The sequence below is a fragment of the Mustela nivalis genome (assembly GCF_964662115.1).
Source record: "Mustela nivalis genome assembly, chromosome: 11".
Taxonomy (NCBI): Eukaryota; Metazoa; Chordata; class Mammalia; order Carnivora; family Mustelidae; genus Mustela; species Mustela nivalis.
Window position 1 is genome coordinate 95,405,377 of NC_139030.1, and position 25,858 is coordinate 95,431,234.

At 42.9% G+C, this 25,858-nt stretch overlaps 2 protein-coding genes across 6 annotated transcripts in view; one reads left to right on the forward strand and one right to left on the reverse strand.

The window, feature by feature from the left end:
• The window catches only part of PLEKHM3 (pleckstrin homology domain containing M3), a 1,279,556-nt gene that overhangs the window by 99,063 nt on the left and 1,154,635 nt on the right, over positions 1 to 25,858 (forward strand). For 4 of the 5 annotated variants that reach the window (XR_014300430.1, XM_082690010.1, XM_082690011.1 and 1 more), the window contains one exon: positions 5,839 to 5,902. Coding sequence is in view for 4 of the 5 variants with exons in the window: in XM_082690010.1 (XP_082546136.1) it covers positions 5,839 to 5,902 (64 nt within the window). In the remaining variant the exon portion in view is untranslated. Of the gene's footprint in view, positions 1 to 5,838; positions 5,903 to 21,992; positions 22,877 to 25,858 lie in introns of those variants that run through there. The other variant, XM_082690013.1, reaches the window with a different exon arrangement.
• Positions 1 to 25,858, reverse strand: part of LOC309843964 (uncharacterized protein) — a 75,397-nt gene that overhangs the window by 10,326 nt on the left and 39,213 nt on the right. The gene's annotated exons all lie outside the window — the stretch shown is intronic.

Here is a 25,858-nt window from a genome sequence, read left to right on the forward strand (position 1 = left end):
ATTTCCAAGGGCCATACTTCCTGCCCCTCCTACAAGCACTTCATAGTCAGCACACAGGAAACTCAATTCCTTATCCCCTTCCCTGTCTGACAGCCTGCCCTAGCTAGGCCACTGACCTCACCGTCCTGTCATCTAAGCTAGATATCTCAGTCACCTTTGATTCCTCTCTCCTCTTTCACCAATTCTTTTTTTTTTTTTAATTTTATTTATTTATTTGTCAGAGTGAGAGAGAGACAGAACATAAGCAGGGGAACAGCAAAGCAGAGGGAGAAGCAGGCTGCCCGCTGAGCAAGGAGCCCGACGCAGTCCTCGATCCCGGAATCCTGGGATCATGACCTGAGCCGAAAGCAGACACTTCACCAACTGAGCCCCCCAGTCATCCCCTCTTTCACTAATTCTAAACATCGTCAGTTCTTCCAAAAGGTCTCTTGTGTTATCTCTTCCCTCCCCTCCTTTCACCATCCTCTGTGGTTACCCTAGAACAGACTCTCAGATCCGTGTCAGCACTGTCCCTGCCTACAGCCTGTCCGCCTTCTCATTGCCTTCAGAAAGTGGGCAGGACAAAGTATATCAGTGTCCCTTTCCTGCTTAAAAGGCACCAGTGCCTCTCTATTGCTCCTGGCCTAAACAGATAGAAACTTCTACCTAGGAGAGATATGCACTGTATGGCTAGATTAAATGGCCCACCTCCTTCCTTCCACTACCCCCACCTTCAAGAAACTGGAAGGAATACAGGCCTTTGGAGGCAGGAAGTCCTGGCCTTGAATCCCAGCTTTGTGACTTTGGGCAAATTAGTCTTTGCCTCTAAGCATCAGTTTTTTCTTATGTAAAAGGGAGGTTGTACTTAACATGCCAGACAATTGTGAGAATCAAATGAAATGATGTGTGTCAAGTGCCCAGCCCACAGTGGGCTCCCCTTACTGTTACTGGTGCTTAACACTATAGGGTGCCATGAGGAATAGATCTCTCAATCCTCTCTGTCTTACATGTGTGTTGTTGAAAAAGGAAGTGGTCTACCTTCTACAACAGGGAGCCTCTCTGTGGTAGGGAAGCTTATTCTCACTTGGAAGAGTAGACACTTGCCCTACAACCTGCCTCACTGGGCTTGGAATGCGCACCCACTTCCTGCCACAGGTGAGGCCTTGAAGCAACAGAGTTGAAGGGAACCCAGCCTGAAACTGTACTGTATTTCCCAGAATATAAGGGCCTTGCCACTCGGTCTGTTCTCATTTCTGTGGATGAAACAGAGCTCATCAGCAGAATTCTCCAGAGCCTGTCATACTTCCCAGGAGAACTCCAAACTAGCATATGCCTACCCCAGGCATCCATGGGGGAAGGACTTCATCTAATAGGTTCAATGCCCTTTCTTCCGTGGCTTAGTACAGGGGCTGGCACATAGGTGTGCTTAATCAGTATTGGATGGATAGAAAGATGAATGGAGGAATGAATGATTTAGTCTCTAGGGTTTGTCCAATAATGCATACTGAACTGAAACACTGAATTGCCCAATGAGCTAGATATTAGGTCAGTGTTTCTCAACCTTGGCTGCACTAATCACCAGCAGACTTTTATTTTGTTTAACAACTAATTTCTGGGTTCCCCCCATGCTTATACACTGTCATCTTCTAAAACCTGATTTTATTTTTTTATTTTTTAGAAGATTTTATTTATTTATTTGAGAGTGCGCAAGAGAGCGAGTGCACTAGCAGGGGCAGAGAGAGAGGGACAAGCAGACTCCCCGCTGAACAGGGAGCCCGATGTGGGGCTTGATCCCAGGACCCTGGGATCATGACCTGAGCTGAAGGCAGACACTTAACCAATTGAGCCACCCAGGCACCCCCAAGTGATTTTAATAGACAGCCAAGGTTTGGGATCCAACATGCTAAACCATTCTAAAAGTACGTATCCTGTCCATAACTTATCATTCTCAGTTATCAGTTTATATACCTTTTCCTCAGTTGACTTAGTGCTCCTTGAACTTAGTACTGGGACTGTCTTGTTCCTAATTATCTACCTAGTGCCTGGCACAGTGCTTGATATATAGTGGACAGTCATAAATGTTAGTTGGATAAATTGGTTGCTTCTTCCCTTTAGGGTACAGGAAGATTGCATAGTACCACATAAGACAGAAAAAATGCTAGCAAGCACCATGAGTTTTGTTTGGGGAATGTATATGTGTTGGTGGGGGAAGGTTCTGACCATCAACACTTTGGTACCTACCTGCTTGCCCATAATTCATCGTTGTTTCCTATTCAGTGTTATTTATCCAGATGCTGTGAACTGACGGCAGCTAAAGATACTAGACTTTGTCAGAGACTCCCAATGTAAATATTTCATACCATTATTCCCATCTGTACCTATCCAAAAATTCATCACTATATATGTAAGAGGATAGTTCATTAACGTGATACTCAGCACCATTGTCCCCATTAATGAAAGCCATAGAAGCCTTTAGACAAAGATACACAGGTTGCCACACCAATCAATTTTCTCAACTCCAAAATTTGTTAATTTAGGCACAAAACTAGAAAGATATTTGAAAACATTGTATTCATTCATCTTTATAAAACAGTGAAAAAGCTGAATCTACTAGCTCCTTATATCAAATACAAAATAAATTCAAATTGAAGATGACACAAATAAATAGAAAGACGTACCATGGACCGGAAAAATATTGTTAAAATGTCCATACTCTCCAAATCTACCAACTCCAATCTACAGATTTAGCAGAATCCCTATGAAAGTACTTGACTGAGATGACACAGCTTGTGAGGAACCCAGCTGGTGCAAGAAACCTGATGCCCTGGTCCTCATCCCTGGGCCACTACATGGGACTCATAGCACCTTGTATTATATTAGAATCAAAGGTCAGGATAAATTTCTAGACACACCCAGTCTTCCAAGACTGAATCAAGAAGAAATAGAAAATCTTAACAGACCAATTATTAATAATGAAATTGAATCTATAATCAAAAAACTCCCAACAAATAAAAGTCTGGTACCAGATGGCTTTATAGGTGAATTCTACCAGACATTAAAGAAGAGTTAAGACCCATCCTTCTCAAAGTATTCCAAAAAAAATGAAGAAAAGGAACACTTTCAAATACACTCTGTGAGGCCAGCATTGGCCTAATACCAAAATCAAAGACATTCCAAAAAAAAAAAAAAGAGGGCGGGGGGATTACAGACCAGTATTGCTGATGAACATGCACATAAATATCCTCAACAAAATATTAACAAACCAAATTCAATAATACATTGAAAGGATCATACACAGTGATCAAGTGGGATTTATTCCAGGAATGCAAGGATGGCTCAGTATCCACAGACTCAATCAACTTGATAAACCACATCAACAGAAAAAAGGGTAAAAATTATATAATATCTCAGTAGATGCAGAAAAAGCATGACAAAATTAAACATATACTTATAATGAAAACACAGCAAAGTGGGTACAGAAGAAACATACCTCAACATAGTAAAGGCCATATATGACAAACCCACAACTAACATACTCAGTGGTGAAAAGCTAAAATCTTTTTCTCTAAGATCAGGCACAAGATAAAGACACCCACTCTCACCACTTTTATTCAACATGGTATTGGAAGCCCTAGCTTCAAGAAACATTTAAGAAAAAGAAATAAAAGGCATCCAAACTGGAAAGAGTAAAACTGTGACCCTTCACAAATAACATGACCCTATATATAGAAAACCCTAATGACTTTCCTAAAAAACCATTCGAATAAATGAATCAGTAAAGTTGCAGGATACAAAATTAATATACAGAAATCACTTGGATTTTTATACACTAATAAAACTATCATAAATAGAAATTAGGAAAACAATTGCATTTACAGTTGCATCAGGAGAATAAAATACCTAAGAATAAATTTAATTGAGGAAATGAAAGACCTATACACTGAAAACTGTAAAACACTGATGACAGAAATTGAAGATGAAACAAATAAATGGAAAGATGTACCATGGACTGGAAGAATTAATATTGTTAAAATATCTGTACTATCCAAATCTACTAGCTCCAATCTACAGATTCAGCAGAATCCCTATGAAAATACTAATGGCATTTTTCACAAAACTGGAACAACAATCCTAAATTTGTATGGAAGCACAAAAGACCCTGAGGAGCGAAAGCAATCTTGGAAGGAAGAACAAAGCTGAAGGTATCATACCCTGATCTCCCACTATACTATAAAGCCATTGTAATCAGAACACTATGGCAATGGCACAAGAACAGACATTAATTAATGGAACAAAATAGAAAAGTCCAGAAATAAACCCATGCTTATATGTTCAATTAATGTTCAACAAAGAAGGCAAGAACATACAATGAGGAAAAGACAATTTCTTCAATAAATGATGTTGGGAAAACTGGACAGCTGCAAACTGGACCATTTTCTTATATCAAATACAAAACAAATTCAAAATTGGGTAAAGATGTAAATGTAAGACCTGAAACCACGGAACTCCTTGAAGAAAACATAGGCAGTAGGTTCTTAGGCATTGGTCTTAGCAGTATTTCTTTGATCTGTCTCCTCAGGCAAGGGCAACATAAGCAAAAACAAAACAAAACAAAACCAAATGGAACTATTTCAGAGTAAAAAGCTTTCACGCAGTGAAGAAAACCCTCAACAAAATGGAAAGATAACTTACTGGATGACAAAAGATATTTGCAAATGACATAACTGATAAGGGGTTAATATCCAAAATATATAAAGAACTCACAATTCAATAATGTAAAAACAAACCAATTAAAAAAATAGGCAAAGGATCGGAAGACATTTCTCCATAAAGGGCCAACAGAAACATGAAAAGATGCTGACATCACTAATCAAAATCACAATGAGATATCACTCACACCTGTCAGAATGGTTAGTATCAAAAAGACAAGTAACAAGTGTTGGTGAGGATTTGGGGGAAAGGGAATGTAATTTGCTGCCATCACCATGGAAAATAGTATGTAGGTTCCTCAAAAAATTAAAATTAAAATTAAACACATATGATCCAGCAACTCCACTTCTGGGTATTTATCTACAGAAAAAAAACTAATTTGAAAAGAATATGCACCCTTATATTCATTACAGCATTATTTACAATAACCAAGAAAGATAAGAAGCAACCTAAATATCTGTCAGTAGATGAATGGGTAAAGAAGAGGTAGCATATACATACAATGGAATATTACCCAGGCATTAAAAAATAATGAAACTTTGCCATTTGCAACAACATGGATGGATCTAGAGAGTATAATACTAAGTAAAATAGGACAGAGAGGACAAATACCATATGATTTTACTTACATGTGGAATCTAAGAAAGCAAAATAAAACACTCATAGGGACAGAGAATAATAGGGTGATTGACAGAGGGGAGTGGCATGGGGTAAGGGATAATAGAGGGCAAGGAGATTAAAAGATACAAACTTATAAAGTAAGCAGTGATACAGTGCACAGCACAGAGAAGATAGCTCATTTACAACGTCGATGATGATCTTGGTGATCCCTTCATGTATACGACTATTTAATCACTGTTGAATCCCTGGAACTAATAGAATATTGTATGTCAGCTGCACAGTTAAAACAACAAAACAGAGCATTACTCCCTTTTGTCCTGAAATAAACTCATTTCGGAATTTTAAAAAAAAGTCAAAGATCAAACTTTTATTTCCATCTTAGTATCTGTGTAAAGAAAAGGGGTGTTGTTAAGAGGTTTCTCAGAGAATGCTGGGAAGAAAAGTATTGGTGGAAAGGGATCTTAAAAGAGACAAAACTTGCTTTGTGGCAGCACCGCAGTTCATTTATGTTTCTGTCCTTGTTTTCAGAATTTTCCCCAGAGAATACCTCCTTCAACAGATCCACCTGTATTCCCTCGCTGATCTGCAGCAGGTGAGCGCTCAGAAGGGCCATTTCATTTCTGCTTTCTCACTGGGAAAGTGTCTTAGTTGATTATGGTCTAGGCACTGAATTCTGCCATCATTGGGGTAATTTCTTCATAAGCTTGGATAATCAATTTCTATTCAAAATGGGGGAAAACCTTATTATAAAAAGATACTATAGGACAGTAAGAGATGTTGGCAAAGATAGGTGGAGAAACTAGATATGTCATCCATTACTGGTGGGAATGTAAAATGGTAGAGCCACTGTGGAAAACAGTTTGGTGTTCCCTCAAAAAGCTAAACAGTTACTATAAGAACCAGTAATTAGTTCCTCTCCTAGAGTATACCCAAGAGAACTGTAAACTGGTGTCCACATAAAACTTGTACAAAGATGTTCAGAGCAGCTATACTCCTAAGAGCCAAAGAGTAGAAGTAACCCAGTGTTCATCAGTGGATGAACAGATAAAATTTTGTATATCCAGGGCGCCTGGGTGGCTCAGTGGATTAAGCCGCTGCCTTCGGCTCAGGTCATGATCTCAGGGTCCTGGGATCGAGTACCACATCGGGCTCTCTGCTCGGTGGGGAGCCTGCTTCCCTTCCTCTCTCTCTCTGCCTGCCTGTCTACTTGTGATCTCTCTCTGTCAAATAAAAAAAAAAATTTTTGTATATCCAGACAATGGAATATTATTTGGCCATAAAAAGGAGCAAAGTAACAATAGAGGCTACAACAAGAGTGAACCGTAAAAACATCAAGCCAAAAGAAGCCAGACAGAAAATATATGTTTTATGATTCCATTAAATGAAATGTCCAAAATAGGCAAACCCATAGAGACAGAAAATAGCTGAGTGGTTGCCGGCATGTGGGGAGACCAAGGGAATGAGGAGTGACTACTAATGACCCAGAGTTTCCTTTGGGGCTGATGAAAATGTCCTGGAATTACATGGTGGTGAAGGTTGCACACTGGGTGCACATTGCACTGTGAATATACCAAAACCCATTGAATTGTATACTTAAGAGTGAATTTTATGGTATGAGAATATCTCAAGAAAATTGTACAAGGAGAAAAAGATCTAAAAGGCAGTGACTCTAGGAAGCTCTTTGACTTGTGCTTAAGTCAAACAGTTGGAGGACTTTAAAGTTTAATAAAACATAAGAGAGCATATAAGAGTCAAAATCATCTTTTAAAATTTGTATTGGTGCTTGTCCTTTTAATGACTGACCAGGATAGCAACCAAGAAGAAAACCAACATCTAGTCTGTTCAGCCCAAAGTTCTGAATATGTTAAGCTTTGGTTAATCATTTAAATCAACAACTCACTCCCTCAGAAGCTTTTAGACACTAAATGAAAGCAGTACTTTCTATGTATCTATTCTTTCAAGAGTCAATTGAAAAAACAATTGTGGCAACTTCCAGAGTATCTCCTACTGCTCCAATTCTGTTGTTTGTTGTTTTCCTCACTGGTGGTTTTGCCCAGGGAAATGAGGTCCACTTAAAAACTGTTCAAATCCTTCAGTCATTTTTCAAGACTTTAAAACTACTTTAAGTGTTGTTTTTTAACTTAAGACTTGTGTTTTCTTTGTACACCCTGAGGGAGGAAAGTTATTTTAAATGGTACAAGTGGTTTTAGGGCATTTAGTTGGGAAGGTCTGAGAGAACGGTAGTGTTTTAATTTTCTCATGTGCATCAGGCTTAACGTGTTTGCACACATCAGCTCCTCCCACTTCTTCAGGCCCACGTACCCTTACTACATAAACAAGCAGCGATGATCTGCTGGCCGGGGTGGGGAAAAGTTTATTTTATTTATTTTTTTAAGATTTTATTTTATTTATTTGACAGACAAAGACCACAAGTAGGCAGAGAGGAAGGCGGGGGGGGGGGGGGGAGCAGCCTCCCTGCTGAGCAGAGAGCCAGATGGGGGGCTCCATCCCAGGACTCTGGGATCATGACCTGAGCCGAAGGCAGAGGCTTTAAACCCACTGAGGCACCCAGGCGCCCCGAAAGGTTTATTCTTAATTACTATTGCCCAGTGGCATGCAAGGAGAAGACGCAATTAAAATATCCATCAGACACTCACCTATTTTCTAGGACTCTACCTGACACAGTATCTGAGGAGCCACCTGAGAAGTATGTTTAAAGGCCTGGACGTATTCTTTTAAGGTGGTTTCAAACAGAATGGGCGGGGTCCAAAGTGAATACTCTTTGAGGAAGCCTTTCAAAAATGAGTTTTTATGCCAGATGAAGAGAAAGAATCAGAGAAGTTCCATATTCATTTTAGGGTGTCAAAGTAGTGTATCCATTTGGTGTGATAAATCCTGCTTTTTAAAGCTTTCCTATGCCTTGTGGACTTTCCCCCCTTATAATAATCAAACCACATATGCCACGCAGCTTCCTTAAGTCAGTGACAGCAGTATTCCTGGTGGGCCAGCCCATTAGCCCCTGGAGCCCCATAAGCAGCTTAATCAGTTTTCAGCCTCAGTAGTAAAGTGATAGAGGCAATCAGCAGCTCATCAAACTCCCTGGCGGGGGGGGGGGGGGGGGGGGGCGGGCTAGAGCTCGGTGCATTCATTTAATCCGCAACAGCTCACTCTAACCTGGTTCTTTGTGCCTGGTTTTAAGATCCCCCAAACTTATCATATTTAGAGGAAGTTTAATTCAATTACTTTTTCTGCCTGAGGTGGCTAAATTGAATTTAGCTTTGATCTGTCTGCATCTAGGCTATCAGTACTGAAGGGCCCTTCCACCCCATTTTCCCTTGGTTTCTGAGTAAATGTCAGGCATGTTTTCTGAATCTGAACTGTTCTTGTGAATATGTAAGAGAAGGGAGCACGAGAGGAAAAAAAAATACTGTTGCTCTGTGACAGAGTGTCCATGGCAGCAGGCAGTCCAGCCTGACTAGAGGAGCCGGCTGCCAGCCCCATATTGTCCTGTACCATTTTGGCCAATGTCTGACCACTGGGTTGTCCGCTTTCATGTCAGCTTCAGGAGTTTTAGAGTAAGTTATTTACCGCCATTTCATTACTCTCCACACTCCTAAAATAAAGGTCTCTATAAAAACAGATCACATAAAATAACTATAGAAAAATAAATTTATAAATTTTGTTTATAAATTTTGCAAGGGAGTAGAAGATAGGCTAACACAAGTAACTGAAGAGTTATAGATCTTGAATAATGATAATATAAATATCCTTCCTAAAGGCAATAGATTGCTTTCTACAAATTCCTCTTAAGTAAACTGGATTTTTTCCCAGTAGCTTTCATTTAAAAAACAAAACGTAGACATCTTCCTCTCCAAAAATCAAAAAGGTACGAATTGACTACACATGGTAAAGGGGGATATATAATAATCTTAAAGTCATACGGTACACAAAACACTAATAATACCTAAGGTAAAGATGCTAAAAAATTCTCATACCAAAAAAATTGCACCCTTCTTGTATCTCTGCTTTCATTTTTGTAAGTGACAATCCCAAAGTTTAGGAGATAGGCCCAATTCAACTATTTGGCTGAAGATTTCAAACTACCTTCATGCTTCTGATGTTACATTCAAGACCATTTTCTCCCCACTTTTCATTATTTGAATTTACTGGTCCCTTTGTGCGTCTTCTCCTTTGCTTTTGTCCACTTGGATGCAAGGAAACAAATAGTAGACGATGCTTAGCAAAAGGAACTGCCTCCTGTTGTTCTGGGAGCTGTAGTTGCCTGCCATTAGCCAGGGAGCACCAGTGATTGGCAAAATTTGTAGCTGATGCTGGTGCCGAGTCCCTAATTGTCTTTTTATTTCACCGGTCGGTAAGTTGCTCGCTGGGTTTTACTAGCTCTTCGTAAAGGTAGTAGTTGAACAACAGAGTCATTGCCTTTCATCAGTTGGCAGCATTATAACATGTAACACCTAAGACAGAACCAAGTACTCCTTCTGCCTCGTAGCGGGTCCAAAGAAGGCAAAAGGTGGCAGCAGAGGCTCTCCACGTCCTAGGAGCTCAGAGGGGCACAGACTTGAGCCTGTCATTTCTTCAGTTTAGAATTTCAGGTGAATTTCTGTTCAGCAAGTAGATACTGTTAGAAAATCTTACCAATCCATGCTCTTTGACTGTAAATCTAATGTAATATCCTGAATTTTTACAAAATAAAATCATAAGCAGAAACTTTCTGGAGGAGGAGGTGTGAATGCAGTGTTTTGTTTTGTAACTGACAGCAGTTCTTTCTAAAGCATATGGTAGACAAGGACTAAGCATCTGTGAATGAATGGACAGTATTGAGGCATGTTTTGAACAGGGAAACTGAGGCACTTTTTATAAGCTTTCTCCTGCTTTGATACTTCAGGAGGGGGAAGTACAAAAGAATTTGTGTCTTATTTTCTATCTATCCAGCATTAATCACAAATCCAGGAGAAGACTTTAAGATAGGAATACAATAAAAAAGATAAGCCCCAATGGGACAGTAGGAACAGTACCGTAACTCTGACTACACTAGCTTTCTGTATTAGCGCTCTCCTTTCCCTGTGAAGTATGTGACAGACCATCTCCTTACTTACATTGCTGATAAGAAAATTCCACATTGTACCAGTAGAATACATTAGTATATGTAAGTTAAATGTTCAAAAGGTCATAGTTGCTCTTAAGGAGCAAATCAGAACTCTGGTTTAACAGTTCATTCCTCAGACTATGTAAGTGATAGGAGAATTCTTCTCAAGTTCCTTCTACTTACTGAAAGGAAAGGTCAGATTTAACTTCTTAGTTTTGGCTACCTGTGCTCTTGTGACAAAACCTAAAATGTATTCTAATGACTAAATCTTCTGGTGTTACTCCCCTTTGGGGCATATGTAAGCTAAGCACTGAATGATTCCATTCGTGTGTGATTCATGAGAAAGGATACTGGATGGTCCCATGGGTGAGGCAGCGGCTTTGAGTAGCCCCTCCGCGCCACCCCCTCCACGGCCTACCACCTACCACACCGGCTTGTGGGACAGTCACCTCCTCCAGGCCCTAAATACCCAAACTAGACCTTACCTTCCAGCTAAGGCATTTAGATTCCAGTTAATATAAAATACTACCTGAGAAGAATAAATTATTTTGGCACAAATTCTCTTGTCTTATTAATAAGTTAGAAGCACAGGATGGTATTCATGGGGAGATAAATTTCAACAGACGTGATGATGAAAGAGATGGAACAGTCTGGAATTTGGAGTACTTACGAGATGGGAAGTGGGAAGGATGCCAGTAGAGAAGGCCCCATAGCACTCAAGAGCCATAGAGAAAGAGAGAAGTAAATCAAATGTGTTACCACCTTTGTAGAGTTGCTTAGAATGGTCTGAACTGCTTGTTCTATGCCAAAGCAGTAAACACGTAGCAACTGGGCATGTAAACATTCAGTGTATGGATGAATACATACACTGTCCCAAAGTTATTAGCACACTTTGTCCCCAAGGAAAACAAACTAATTTAATGTTAGCCCCTAAACAAAACATTAGAAGAGCTTCTCTGTAAAACAATGCACAGAATTCTAAAACTAAAGATCTACACTTATTATACATTGGGATAATATCATGTTGTTCATTGTTGCAAACTTCCCAAACACTAAATAGTACTGAACAGCTAGCCAGCTTTTCAGTTCATTTTTTCACTAGTCCCTCACACACATAGGACTTAGAAGTTGTCCTCTCTGTGACCTATGCATTTATCAAAATGGGCACCGGGGAAAAACCGACACAAATGGTGGTCCCACCATGAAGATTATCTAGCTAGTTTTCTAGCTAGTGACTACAATCGCCAAAAGGCAATGCTTAGGAGATTTCAAAGCCACTTTTTAAAAACAGACTTTGCTGAATTCTTCTTTGAGGAAGTATGTGAGCAATTTTGCACAGCCCTGCCCCACCAAGCAAACAATCAGAGAAAGTTATTCTCTGTGGGCGCTGTTCACAGAATCAGCACACAAAGGCCGAGCCTAAGTGGGCACCCAGCACAGCTGCCCTTTCACCGAAGAAGCAACAGGTGATGACCTTTATTCACACGAAGCTGACATCTTTGAATCCACAGTCCACAGGAACACAGCGCCTCAGTGCCCACAACCAAGTCACCAGTCTCCAAGCCTCAGCAGCCCGAGGAACTTGTATTCATAGCCTCTCAGCACCCCTGATCCCTGTGCCATTGTCCACCCAGGCTTTAGTGGGCAGGGTAACTAATTAGGAGCATTTGGACTTAACAAGCAGAAAAACAAAGTGTGACAGCTTGCCTGTGTTGTTCCGTGGCCCGGGCCTGTGTCCGGCGCAGCCGTCACTGCCTTCAGAAACTTCTGAGGTAATCTGGAGCAAGGTGGGAATGAGGCCTCCATTAAAACCTCACTAAATCTCTTTTAGCTACTTTAGCCAGAGCTGTTCTTATCAGTGAGTTAGAAAAGAGGCCCATAAATTATTGGGGGGGCACAAATCATGCCTTTTAAATAAGCAGATTTTTCAAAAGTGAGCGTGTGTTTCAGGGGTAAAGGGAAGGAATTGAGCGTTCTTTGAAGAACTGGCAGGCCGGCACCAGAGCAAATGGAAAGTCGCGGTTTCTCCAGAGAGGTGTATCTTGAGCAGCTGCAGAATAGTTGAGGCCTCGTGCTCAGTCCTCCAGGGGGGTTCAGGTCCCAGGGGAAAGGGTAGGGGCAACTGCTGCTAAGTGCCTGGGCTGGAACCCGGCTCTTCTGACCCCTCAACAGGAGGCCTTCAGTCTTTGGAGTCTTGACTACTGGTTTTCTGGTGTTTTGGTGTTGGGGCCAGTTAGTTAAGCAGGTGCTTCACAAGGTGGTGGTACAGATTGCTCTTTATGCCAGCTGGTTAGTCTTTGTCTGCTCCGAGAACACTCTGTCTGCAGACGCAGGCACCGCACCCGGCTACGTGCACACACCTGGTCCGCAGACACAGTAAAGCATGGGGGAAGGTGGGCAGGGCGAGGCCTGTGGCAGAAACTGGGAGTAGCTAAAGGCAAGGTTTTGCTCTTCTTGGGAACCCAGGCCAGAAAGAGGACCATGTGTTGTAAGTACTGGATGGAGATTCTCATGCTCTAGCTGAGAAAGAGCTTGATTGAGATGGGATTTCAGAAGTCATAGGGGAGCCCGTGAAGCGTAGACACCATGATAATAGATGAGGTAGCAGCCGCAGAACTGGCTGGGGCTCAGTCCGTGCTGAAATCACTTTCCTGGAATCCAGTTTCCTGGCTCTGCTTCTACTCTGGCTTCCAACCATCCAAGTTTTTTGGTTGTTGTTGATTTGGGCACTGTATTATTGTTGTTGTTTCCCATTTATAAAAATGCAGCTAGAATACTAACTAGGCAAGGGCCTACTTTCAAAGACATAGAGTGAGGTTAGTGTCCATTTTACCGTTGGTGGAATTAGACCCTCCCTGCCCAGCCCCGCATCCTGCCAGTTCACACACAAATGTTGTTAATCCCTAGGAACAGGCAAGATGGACCGGCAGCAAAGCTAAGCTGCCACGTGGTCAGAGAAGTAGCTGTCACAACGGTGGTTGCTCAGTGGGGCATAAGTCTGTGCTTATGTGTCACTGTATAACAGATTACCCCAAAACTCCGTAACCAGAAACAAAAGTAAACCCTTTTCTCCCGTGGTTTCTGTGGGTCAGGAATTTGGGAGCAGTTTAACTGGACATTTTGGGCTTGGACTCCGTTAGGAGGTTGTAGTCCAGATCCTGTTTGGGGCTACAGTCATTGGAAGAAGCCCTAACTCGGGCTGGAGGATCTGTTTCCAAGATGAGTTACTTCCACAGTGGCCAGTTGGTGCTGGCTGTTGGTGGGAGGCCTCTGCTTCTCCTCACCTGCCTTGTGAGCGATCTGAGCCCGTGAAAGCCAGGCTGGGTCTTTGCCTCGCAGGTCAATGAGCCATCACTTCTGCCACATTCTCTCCAATTGAAATAAGTCATAGTTTGCAAAGACGGCTGCGCAGCATCTCCCATCCCGCATGCCCTCCTTGCATCATGACTCTGACGTTCCTCCCATCGAGAGGTGGGGTCTGTGTTCCCTTTCCCTGAATTTGGCTGCACTTGTCACCATGGAAGCAATGCCAGGATGCTATGTGGCTTCCAAGGCTGGGTCAGCTTCAGCCTGGCCGTTCACACTTGGAAACAGCCACCATGCTTTAAGGGAACCCAAACCAGCCCATAGAGACCAGAGGAGAGGCTGACAGCCATCATCAACCACTAGGCATGAAGTGAAGATACTTTCAAAGGATTCCCACCTCTAGCTGAAAGTCTTCTCAGCAGACGCAACAGGAACAGAGCAGAGCAAAGCCATCTCTACTACATCCTGCCTGAACTTCTGACCCACAGAATCTGAGAAGAAAATGATTGTTTTACACCACTAGGTTTGGGGTACATTGTTGTGCAGCAGTGGTTACTGGAACACAAGTAACTCAGCTGTTAGAAGGTTTCCTAGAGGCTGTGATCTCAGTTGAAATGTGAGGGCCTATAGGCAGAAATGGAGGGAAGAGAATGGGAAGAGAACTTTTAGGCCTTGGTAGTTTCAGACCTAATCTACAGTGTTTCTGTCATGGAAGAAAGCAGGAAGAAGTTTTCATGACTGACTTTGACATTTTTGAAGAACGTTCTGTCTGCATGCTTCAGGATTATTTTGATAAATGGTCTCAACAAACATTTGTGGAATGAGTATGATGGAATCACTTTCTTCAGAAATGAATGTGAGGGAAAAAATCTGTGAGGGAGTCTCCAGGCTAGAGCTACACAGAGTGTGGAGTTTATAATTTTTCTATCCCACCTGTGCTCCTGAAACATGAGCCAAATTCTCAGTCACCAGAGGCTTGGCTGGGTGTCCCTCCCTATTCATTCATTCAGATGTTAATGAAGTACACACTGGGTGCCCAGAGCTATGCTGGCCCTGAAGTTGAGGGAGCTCATTTTCTCAGAAAAAGACTAGTGATTCTTCCTGGTTACGGTCAAACTCTTTGTACTTTGTCTTTGTGCCAAGAACTTCTGGTAGAGGCCGCCCATGACTGTGCTCAACCTAAAGACATCCAGCAGGATTTTACCCCTGAGGCCCCCCTGATGCCAACCACTCTGCCACATTTGTAGTTGGTCCTCAAGGGCCCAGAGGGATCATGAGAAGGCTGTCTAGCCAGGTGTTGAAGGCTAAGGAGGTTTCTAGTATTTCCACAAAGTCCATTCACTTGATGTTGCTGCAGAGCTGGAGCAGGACAGCAGACTCCCAAGACAGCATTAGCGCACGTGTCTTTAACCACACCGTTGGCTGCATGGGACCGTGGCCTGCACTTTGGTCTACATTTGGAACTTGTTGCTTTTCAAGTGATATTGCCCCATCTTTCTGAGGTAAAATTAGAAGGCTAACTGCGGCAGCCTCTGTTATTGTCTGTTTTTAAATTTCTGGCTAAATCCTAGTGAACCATCAACACATTTGCTCCGGGAATTTTAAACAGGATTAAAATCTTTTTGACAGCAGGGGAGATCTTTATAGCCCAACAAATCAAGGAAAGGTACAGGGAGCAGTACGGAGTCACTCAGAAAGCTGCTGAAGCATTAATAAGCCTGGACTTCTGTAAGCTGTTGAACAGGTTTCTTGTCACTCAGAAATTCACTTCTTTTCCGAGAGCCATTCATTCATCTGTCCATACAAGAAGCAAGTGATAAATGGTATATTATGTACTAGGCACTTACCGTGCCAGGGCCGGGGCCAGGATTAAAGCGCCTGTCCTCTGAGAACATTCTCTCCCGGTTCTGTACTGGTATGCCAAGCATATTGCAGGGGCAGCCTAACCATGCCATTCTGCATTTAAAGGAGACCCATATGGCTTTCGAACAGGGTTGCTGCAGGGGCCAGGCAAGCAGCATCCTTGCCCGAGGCAGGCCCAACTGGAGACTTCAGGTCGTGATGAGAAACTAGAGAGCATCCCACTCTGAAGGGGACAGCTGTTTTCCAGTAGCCCCAGAGTTGTCATCTCTTTCGTTTTCCAAGAGAAGCCGGAAATCCGTATTTTTATGTGAAATTTCTCAATATTTAAACACTCTGCAGGCCAAACAAAACACAGCCACTGGTTTTGACCTCTGCTTTATAATAGAGAATGCCTGCTTTTGTTCCGTCAAAACTAATGAATGCTCAATTACGAGAAGGAATTTGGAGGTTGGTGTTAGATTGTGCTTCTCAAAAGGCTCCAGACCCCATCCTAAACCCTTGAGATGCTAACTGACAGACTTGCACAGGCTGACAGCTGGGCTCTGAAAGTAGACACACACAAGGAAACAGGCGAGCTATTCCAGGTCACTTTGCAGGGTCAGGGCAGCAATGCAAACATTAGGAAGGCCGAAGACAAAGGTCAGGGGGCAGCAAGGAGGCCCTCCATTTCCTCGGCTTTTGGTTCATAAATCATATTCAAAAGGTATCACCACATTCCCTTTCTCTGGCACTGCTTTGTGAGGTGGAAAATTAAATAGAAATCAGAATTAAGATGGCTGTCAGGAGCCTTTAGGAGACCAGCAGACCAGTGTGAGGCCACCGGAGAATGAAGTTTCTGCCTGGAGAAAAGGTCTCCAAAAGGGGGATGATACCCGATGTTGGGCACTGCAGAGGGTCTGGATGGTACAGGGTGATTTACTTGGAGCCCGGCTGCCCACATTCGAATGCCAGCTCTCTCCAGACTCCCTAGTTGACCTTGGACAAGTCCCTTCTCTTCATAGCTCAAGAAGCACTTCATCTCCAAAGTCGGGGACAATGATAGTACCTTCCCCCAAAAGTTGCTCTGAGGCTTAGAGGAGTGAAGACATGTAAAGCCCTTAGAACACGGACACACAGAGCTTAGGAGCGACCAGCTTCACTAGTGGCACAAGTGCTGGGGTTAGCGTTGGCTAGGACATGGCGACCTTTCGTAAATGGCCTGCCTTGGCTTTCTCGGGCGGTACCAAGTCACCACCTCTGTGGACACCAGAAGGCAGCCACCACACAGAAGTCCTGTTTGATCTACCTGTTTAGCCTCTCTGATCCTGAATGGGCACTCAGCCACGGGTCCTACTGTAGCAGCAGCTATCACTGCATGGACCAGCACCTTGATAGGGAAAGCAGAGGAACCCTGGGTGGGCTTCCTCCTGCCTCCAGGGTGGTCCTAGACAGGACCTCCCCAGTGGCCCCACTTCCAGAGCCTCCCACCCCCACTCCTTTCCTGGCCAGGCAGTGAGACCTCCCTTGAGGGCTGGACTAGATAGAACAAGTCAGAATCACATGCTGGTCTAGCCTCACCAGCCTTCTTTGGTCTTGCTAAGAGGCCTTTAGCACATGAACCAGAAACTGAATTTTGGCTTCCCCAAAGGTAGGCGCCTTCAGCACCTGTCTCTTGGAAGACTGCGTGCCGTTTTGGTGGGCTGTACACAGATTATCTTTTCAATTTTAACAAAATACATTCTTTAAGTTTTGTAGAATCATAGAACGTACATTTTTTGAGCTTAAAAAATACTGAGTCCACACTGTTTCTGTAGCTATAGAAGGGCGGAGCTTACCAGACTGAGCTGTTGGCAGAAACAAAGAGAACCCGTGTTTCTTTCCCACCTGCAATTATAGTTTTACTAGCTTGTAAAGCACACGGAGAATTTGCAGTACATTCTTCCTTTGCAGTCGGAGAGAGGCCCTGCTGTGAGTGTAATTGGCTTTCTAGCTTCCTTTAACGTGCAGGTGGAAGAGAGCGGGCTGAAGGACCTTTACTCTTAGAATTAACTGATGTTGAATTGTGTTTAAATTCCATGCATCTCCCTGGATGCATGTGTTCCATTAAATCTTAGGAGTGGAAACACAGCTTAACTCCGAAAATATCCCCATCCCTGTCTTTTCTTATGGCTTTACAAAAATAAGTTGGTGTTTTTTCTTAATGGATTTTTAACCCCTGAGGGGATTATTCTCAACCCTGTTATAACCCATGTATTAAAGATATAGGGCATCTTTAAATAACAATTTCACACAGGACACTGAACTTGGACCACTTTTTTCCTCCAGCTTTGGCTTTGCACAAATCTGTTCGCAAGAGGATCTCATACTCTTTACTGCATTATTTCTGGAGCCCTAACTTTCCTTATGTGTGAAGGGAAAGGTTGAATTAAACAATTTTTACAACCCCTCCCAGCTCTGGGACCCTAGTTGCATGATCCTTGAGAAGTGATTAAATTGTAGGAGCCACTCTACATTTACCTATCTACTTTCTGGGACTTCCTTACCAGTTTTCATAACTGGGCTCTGGGCATCGCAAGAAACCTGGAATGAAGGCTAGATACCCGCTCCTTCAGTTCCAAGGGATAAATGTCAAGATTTCCATTTGCGAAAGATCCTTAAATAGCAGTCTTAAGCATTTTTCACAAATAGGATCTGAAGGACAGCCTACAAAACAAGTGAAATACACTAATTGTATATAGCCCTCAAAGACAAATTAACTTCCTAATACCTTAACATCTCGTGGCACAGTAGTGCCCAGCACACAAAAGTTGGCCAGTAAAAAATGTGCAGAAGGTAATATGCCACCTAGTGAATTCGCTCCTAAAATGCACACATCAGTCGGGTCATCTGGTGAACTGGATATCGGTGTGTGTGTCCAGGCTACAGGTAGAGTCAGGTAATGGACAGTGGAAGAATTGGGCGTCCTAAGGGAAGGCTTATGAGAAAGAAAAAGGGAATCAGGGGAAGGATGCTGTTGAATGGATTCTCAGCTGGAGCAGAGGTCAGGGTGCAGAGAGACGGTCTAGGCAATCCCAGGTAGTAAAACAATGGATGTGGGTTTCATCTTTTTCTCCTTTCTCTGCCGGTTGCCAGCTGGGGGGCAGGGACTGATCGTCGGACAGACAGAAAGAGAGAGAAAGGGCCAGGACTCTCGGTCCGCTTGCTTCACCCCAGAGTTGTTGGGGTCCAGACTCACTGAGGGCAAGGGGCCTTTCATTTCACGCACTTGGTCAAGGAGGGAGGACAGGGAAAACCTCCGACCCAGGGTGAACATAGTTCATCCTTTACCAAGTTACGTATCTCTGGTGCTTGGTCTTTATAAAATGAGAACATTGTACTAATTAATCGTAGCTATTTTTTATTACATGTTCAAAAAATGTGACTTTTATTACAGAGTGCTTACTTTAGGCCGGACTGTGTTCTAAACCTACATGGATTATCTCATTTAATCCCAGTTGCCCTCTGAGATAGGTACTATTATTACCCATCCTGTACACATGAGGGGAACTTGCCTAAAGTCATCTAGCTAAAGTGCAGGCGCTGAAATTCAAATACAAGCTGCCCTATTCTAGCACATTTCCTCTTCTGTGTCAGTTTTGTATGAAATATTTCAGACTGATCAAATCAAAGAATAACAACTATGACCAGCTGCTTGATTACCCCTGCAGTTGAAGGACCTCTTCTCTAATGGACACACACTCTGAACCACCCCGTTGTACTATTTCTCACCAGCACTAACATTATTTCCGGAAGCATCCTGGTACCAGACCCACCTGACAGCAAGGCCAAGCCGTACCACTGCTGAAGCTCCACCAGGTCTTACCACTGGGTAGGAGGGATTAGAAGGCAAAGAGGGGAACAAAACTAGGTAAATGCGCCCATCACTAGCCTCAGAGTAGTGCCCAGGAGAGTCCATACAGATGCTGCAATCGTAGTGGTCAGACCCAGCTTCCTACCCAGATTCCCCCAAATAGTCCATAGGCCCTAAAATTTCTACAGGTCAGTTTTAACCGCTGCCATGGTGGTCAAAATATTTCTGTTCTTTCCAGCCCAGTGACCAGTAGTCATCAAAAACAGCAAAATTCCAGAACAAAGAACTGGATAACACTCAGAATATATTACAGTCCCAAAGAGAAAGCATACTAATTACATACAGACTTATGACACTATGAATTTGCTTTTTGTTTTGTTTTGTTTTTTAAAAGTTTGGACTTAGCATATTCTAGATCCATAGCTATGGCTGACCTGTGTCAGTGGTGTTTATATATTTATAGCTAGTCTGCTTCCAAAAAGGGCTTTTGTGGTAGAGCTTCTATCTTTTCCTCTTCGTGTGTGTGTATGTATGCACTTGTGTGTCCATAACTGGCTAATTCCCATTCCTTGGCATTGGTTTAAACCATTGGCATATGTCCTTATCAGTGATTCTTTGCTGCTCAAGATCCTGTGTGCCTGGAATTCTGCTAGCATCCCTCCCACAGAATGTGGTTAGAAAACCTAACTCTTTTAGAATTGCCTTCAGCCTAAAGGTTCCTTTCAGCTACTGGAAGAATAGAGAACAAAAATCTGATGCAGCTGACATTTTAGGTGTGTATATAATTTACCAAATTGTTGACCGCTCAGCTCTTAGTCAGTGGTCACAAAAGGAATTAGAAACCCTCCCCTGCTACCCCACAACCCAAAGAAGGAAGGGTGTTCCTTGGCTTTGGCACAGAAGGCTTCTGGCACAGCGTCAAACAGCAGCACAATGGTACATGTTGGCCACAAAAGGCTTTGGGGTAGCGGAAAGGGCCAAGATAGTTGTGGCATAAGTTGGCCAAGATATTAAGCAGATCTGAGTTTAATTTGACATAAAGATAACAACTCTTTTTGTTTTCCAACTGGCTGCTGCTTTCTGTGTCTCCTTGGGACTAAAGATTTTAGCCAGAAGCTAGTTCATAAGGGCATTCAAGTCCTTTCAAAGTGAGACATGTAATGGTCTTTACACAAGCTTTCACGTTTGGCTGGACAAGATGGAGTGAGGATAAAAAGGCACACGGGGATCTGGGAGAAGCTGAAAATGGATCTTGAGGCTTGAATTCCTTCTAGGAGTTTGCTTAAGCCACACTGCCTGAGCTTAGAATAGAGGCAGGCAGTCTGTCTCCTCGGGATAAGGGAAGATTTGGAACTCAGCTACTGTGAGGTCTTGGCCCCTACTGTGTATTCTGGTTTGTTTTGTTAGCACGAGCAAGTTATTCTCGTTTCTGCCTCTGGGGTTTTCTTCAGCACACTTATGAGCTGTGAGTCTCCACCCCACTGACGGGGTGGACAGAAGGGGATAATGAAGGGGGAGGGGGACCAGTTGCTTCAGCTGCTTCAGATGAGGAAGGCAAAGAAACTTCAGACCTTGGAGCGAGCTTCTGAATCCATCAGGGGCGGGGAGAGGGGACACCACAAAGACTAAAGTCTTCTCTTCCCAAGGTGCTAATGAGGCCAGATATGCTATTTTGGAAAACCAACTAATTGCCTCAGTTGTGATTTTATTACCCATGAAATGGTTACCAGTGGAGGAGAAGCTGAAATCAGTGAAGTATAACCAATCAAAAGGAATTAGGAGATAGACCTAAAAATGATGTTATATTTACCACAATAAAAAGAATGCTAGCCTCTTTCAAAAACAATGATTATGAGCACCACAGGAAAGCACCAGCACTTCTTGACTTGGACTGCGTTTCATGACCTTCTAAGTATTTGTTAAGTGCTAGGTACTATGCTCTGTGGTATGGTGGATTCAAAATATGTGTAAGACAAGACACACATTCCAGGTGGGCAGAGTGCTGAAGGGGTCGTCTGAGTGGACAGAAAATATATTTGGGAGAAAATGAGCAACCCCTCCCACCCAGGATATGGAGATGCCTGCCCAGTTCCCAGGCTGGGAGCAGAGAAGATGCAGTTTTAAGATTCTTGCCAAGACTATGCTATACACCCCCTAACAAAATGTTACCTGACTTTGTTCTTAGGCCTGCTTGTAACGACCTTTAAAAATAATCCACAAGGGGTACCTGGTTGGCTCGGTAGAGCATGCAACTGTTGATCTCACGGTTGTGAGGTCAAGCCCCATGTTGGGTGTAGTGCTCACTTAAATAAATGAAAATAAAAACAGTCCATAAGTGGAAAAATTCAACCTTGAATGCAAGTCTTTATTCATCCTGGACTCCACTACTGAAAACAATGCCTGGGCAAGAGGAAGTGCCCAATAAATAAAGAGTGAATGAATGAATCAGTTACAGGAAGAGGAAGACAAGGTTGAGAATGGGCTCAAAAGGGGCTGTGCATTAATTCAAGCTGTGTTACTGCATACGTGAGCATTTGTGAACTGAAGAGCTCACTAAATTGATCTTTTGTTTCTCTTTAGGATTGGTTAGTCCTGAGTTTGGAGGACTGAAGCATGTGCTTTGAAAGGCAGTGTACTACTGTAATGGTTGAGGGCCTGGAGTCTGGCGCCAAAGAGCCTGGGCTTGTATCTTAGCCACGCCCCTTACCTGCTGTGTGACCTTGAGCAAATAACTTAAACTTGTTATGCCTCAGTTTCCTTATCTGTAAAGTGGGGATTATTAAAGTATTTCCCCACATAAGATTGTGAGATTAAAGGAGTCCCAGATACATCAAGTGTTCTGAGGAACGGCTGGCGGTTAGTGAGTACTCTGGGGCTGCGATTGTTAAAAGTCCCTCAGTCATATTAACAAAATTCAGTTAATTTACACACTGTAATGAGGCTTTATCACGCACCCTGTCCGGGGTGCTTTCTTTCTCTGTTTTATTCTAGCAGTTAAAGCTATCCATGAATAGTAAGAACACTTCAACAGACATTAGAAACCGAAAGGAGGGCACGTGGATGGCTCAGATCGCGATCCCAGGACATTGGGGTCGAGCTTCACGTCCGGCTCCCTGCGTAGCCCTCTGCTTGCCGCTCCCCTAGTTGTGTGGTCTCTCCTCTGACAAATTAATAAAATCTTAATTAAAAAGAAAGAAAGAAAGAAAGAAAATTCCCTGCCTGGACAGTTTGGTGTATATTTCACATCCTCTTTCCACCACTACCACCAATCTTTTCTAGTTTAGATGACCCGTTTCTCCATCTCTGACATGGATAATAATTTACCTTCCATGGCTGATAAGGGAGCCAATCAAAAACATATATATTGAACTTTTATTGAAGTATGTGAGCATATTAAATAGTGTAATAAAAATGCCATTTCAAATGGCCCAGCAGAAACCACTAATACTGGCATTTTACTTTTTTTTTTTAAGATTTTATTTATTTATTTGGCAGACAGAGATCACAAGTAGGCAGAGAGGCAGGCAGAGGGAGAGAGAAGCAGGCTCCCTGCCTAGATCTGCCCGATGCGGGGCTCGATCCCAGGACCCTGGGATCATGACCTGAGCCGAAGGCAGAGGCTTAACTTACTGAGCCACCCAGGAGCCCCAATATTGGCATTAAAAAAAAAAAAATACATTTAAAATAGCAGTTGAGGGCACCTGAATGACTCAGTCAGTTAAGAGTCTGACTCTTGATTTCAGCCCAGGCCGTGATCCCAGGGTTGTGAGATCAAGCCCCGCACTGGACTCACGAGCTGGGCGTGGAGCCTGCTTAAGATTTTCTCCCTCGGGGTGCCTAGGTGGCTCAGTGGGTTAAAGCCTCTGCCTTCGGCTCAGGTCATGATCTCAGGGTCCTGGGATCAAGCCCCGCATGGGGCTCTCTGCTCAGCAGGGAGCCTGCTTTCTCCTCTCTCTCTCTGCCTGCCTGTCTGCCTACTTGTGATTTCTGTCTGTCAAATAAATAAATAAAATCTTTTTAAAAAAAAAGATTTTCTCCCTTGCTCTGCCTTTCTCCCTTGCTCTAAAAATAAAAAAATAAAATAGTTGATTTATTAGTACTCATAGCTTTATAATGTGATTTCTAAAGTGAAAGTGATAACAGCCAACAGAAGTATCAAAAAAGACAACATGTAGCTATCGTGATATTGAGATAAAACTAAAAAATCTGAGTTTGGCAGAATGATACTGCCAGTAACATTGCATTTAAGAATGTTCGCCTTTTCTACTATCAGGTCTTACAGCATATTCTTGGTAGTAAATTACTTTATATGTAAGTGTGTACAAATATATATTATACACGGTCATATATTTAGGGAAATGGTCTCCTTTTCATAATTTGAAAATTCCTGGTGACTCCATTTCATTAACACATATTCTCATGTGATGTTAACTCCCTGCTTCCTGAGATGCCCTATAATTTACACTGCTGACATTACCTGTGACAATTGTGATTATTACAGCTAGTTTAGAATTCTTTAAAAATGAATGAAAAGCACAGAGGAAAAATTAATAACCTATGAATGGGGAAGGGCTGGGGTGGCAGGGGCAAGGGAGGAAGGCAGCTTGGCCCAGGAATGGCCCAGGAATGGCCCAGGAATGGCGTCGAGAACGGAGAAGAAAGGGAGCCGACTGCCTGCAGCCATGTTATTTTTACTGTGGCTTCTTGCTCCTCTCCACCCGCCTCTTCCAGTCTGAGCTTTGAATACAGTTGCATTTTCACCACAGAACTTGGCCTGGTCTCCTCAGGGACTTTCTCTTTCCCATCTTTCCATAAATTATAGGTTTGCAGATGAGAACAGAACAGATGATTCCCATTATCTTTTGGGTTGGGTTAGGATTTTTTTTTTTTTTTTTTAACCTGCCTACTCTTAAATGTGTATCCTAGTTCAGGGAGGTGGAGCTTTTGTTAACACTGGCATATCCACCAAGGACCTTCTTAATAGGATGGCTTTAACCTGGTTTCCTTGACCAGTACAATGGCGATCATTTTCCTTGGCCTTTAAATACTCACAGGAAGTCATTGCTCCAGAAGAGCCGGGCCTTGCCCGAGTTGTTCCCTAGTACCCCTAGCACTTGAACTCCACCTGGCATGCTGCAGACTCTGCCTGAATGTCTGTGGAAATTGTGCTCCTTATTTTGGTGGTAAAGTGACGTTTCTAGGACACTACTGTATTTTCATAAATGAGCCATTCAGATCATTGTAATCAAATAGCTCCAAGTGTTCATTTCCAGAACATAGAGACCATTTATAGATAAGGTGTAGAACTCACTAAAAGTTAGAGCCACTGCTAGTAGTTAAGGTTTAATGAGCTCCAACCCTGGGCACTCTTTAAAAAAAAAAAAGGAGGGGGGAGGAAGGAAGGAAAGAAAGATTTTATTTTTTAAGTAATCTCCACACCCAGTGCGGGGCTTGAACCCACAACTCCAAGTTCAAGAGTTGCATGCTCCACCATTGAGGCAGCCCAGCGCCCCTGGGCACTTTTCGATTAGACCCCCAGACCCGTGCAAACTCAGTAAACAAAGGGGAAAGGAATTTACTGTATTGCAGCGGAGTTTCTTCTGCTCTTCATGGTCTCCCCTAAAGTACTCAAACCAAGCTTTCTAAAAGGAGTAGGTCCTAGGGAAAAGGTGCGAGGGGAGATTAGAAGATGTGACTTCATTCCGCTTCCAGCATCTGGAACATTCTATTGCTTACAGACATAATAAAAGTAGAGTGAAGGAGTTTACAAAAATTGTCCTCGACAGTGTGGGAAGAGAGAAGTGGGAAAGGACAGATAACATTTTTAAGAAAGAATAGTTAACATTTGATGCAGAATTCAATAGAAAAGCCAAGCAACCCTCTGAAAAAGCGGAAGAAAGGAGGATGAGGACTTGGCCTGATCAGAAGAAACCTAACAATCCCGAGGTCTGTAGGAGAAGGGAGGCCACTCACAAATGGGGGATGATGACAGCAAAAGGAAAAACCTGACGCGTTCAACTTGGGGCACTGGAGGAAGGAACAGAGCTGAATGGAGAGGAGGAAGGAGCAATAAAGGTGTTCTCAAGAAGCAGGTCCGAGAGATGGAAGAGACGGTTCTTCCCTGGGAAGTGGACAGGGACTGAAGCAGACAGGGATTTTTTAAATCCAGATCCTTGTAAATGAGGCCACCATCAAGGTAGACCCAACACAGGGTCTGGAGAGTACTATAAATTTCCAAATGACCTTATCTTGTAGTTTAACAAACTCAACGTGTACTTGTCCACTATCTCTTGCCCTACCTAACCTTGACCAAGAGCTACTAAATTAATACCCTCTCTTTCTACTCAACTGCCCTGGCAGCACTGTTGTTCCCTCTGTACTAAATATAGTTCCAGGGACAAAAGGGATGAAACACATGAAAGGCAACAGCTTAGGATATGTTAATA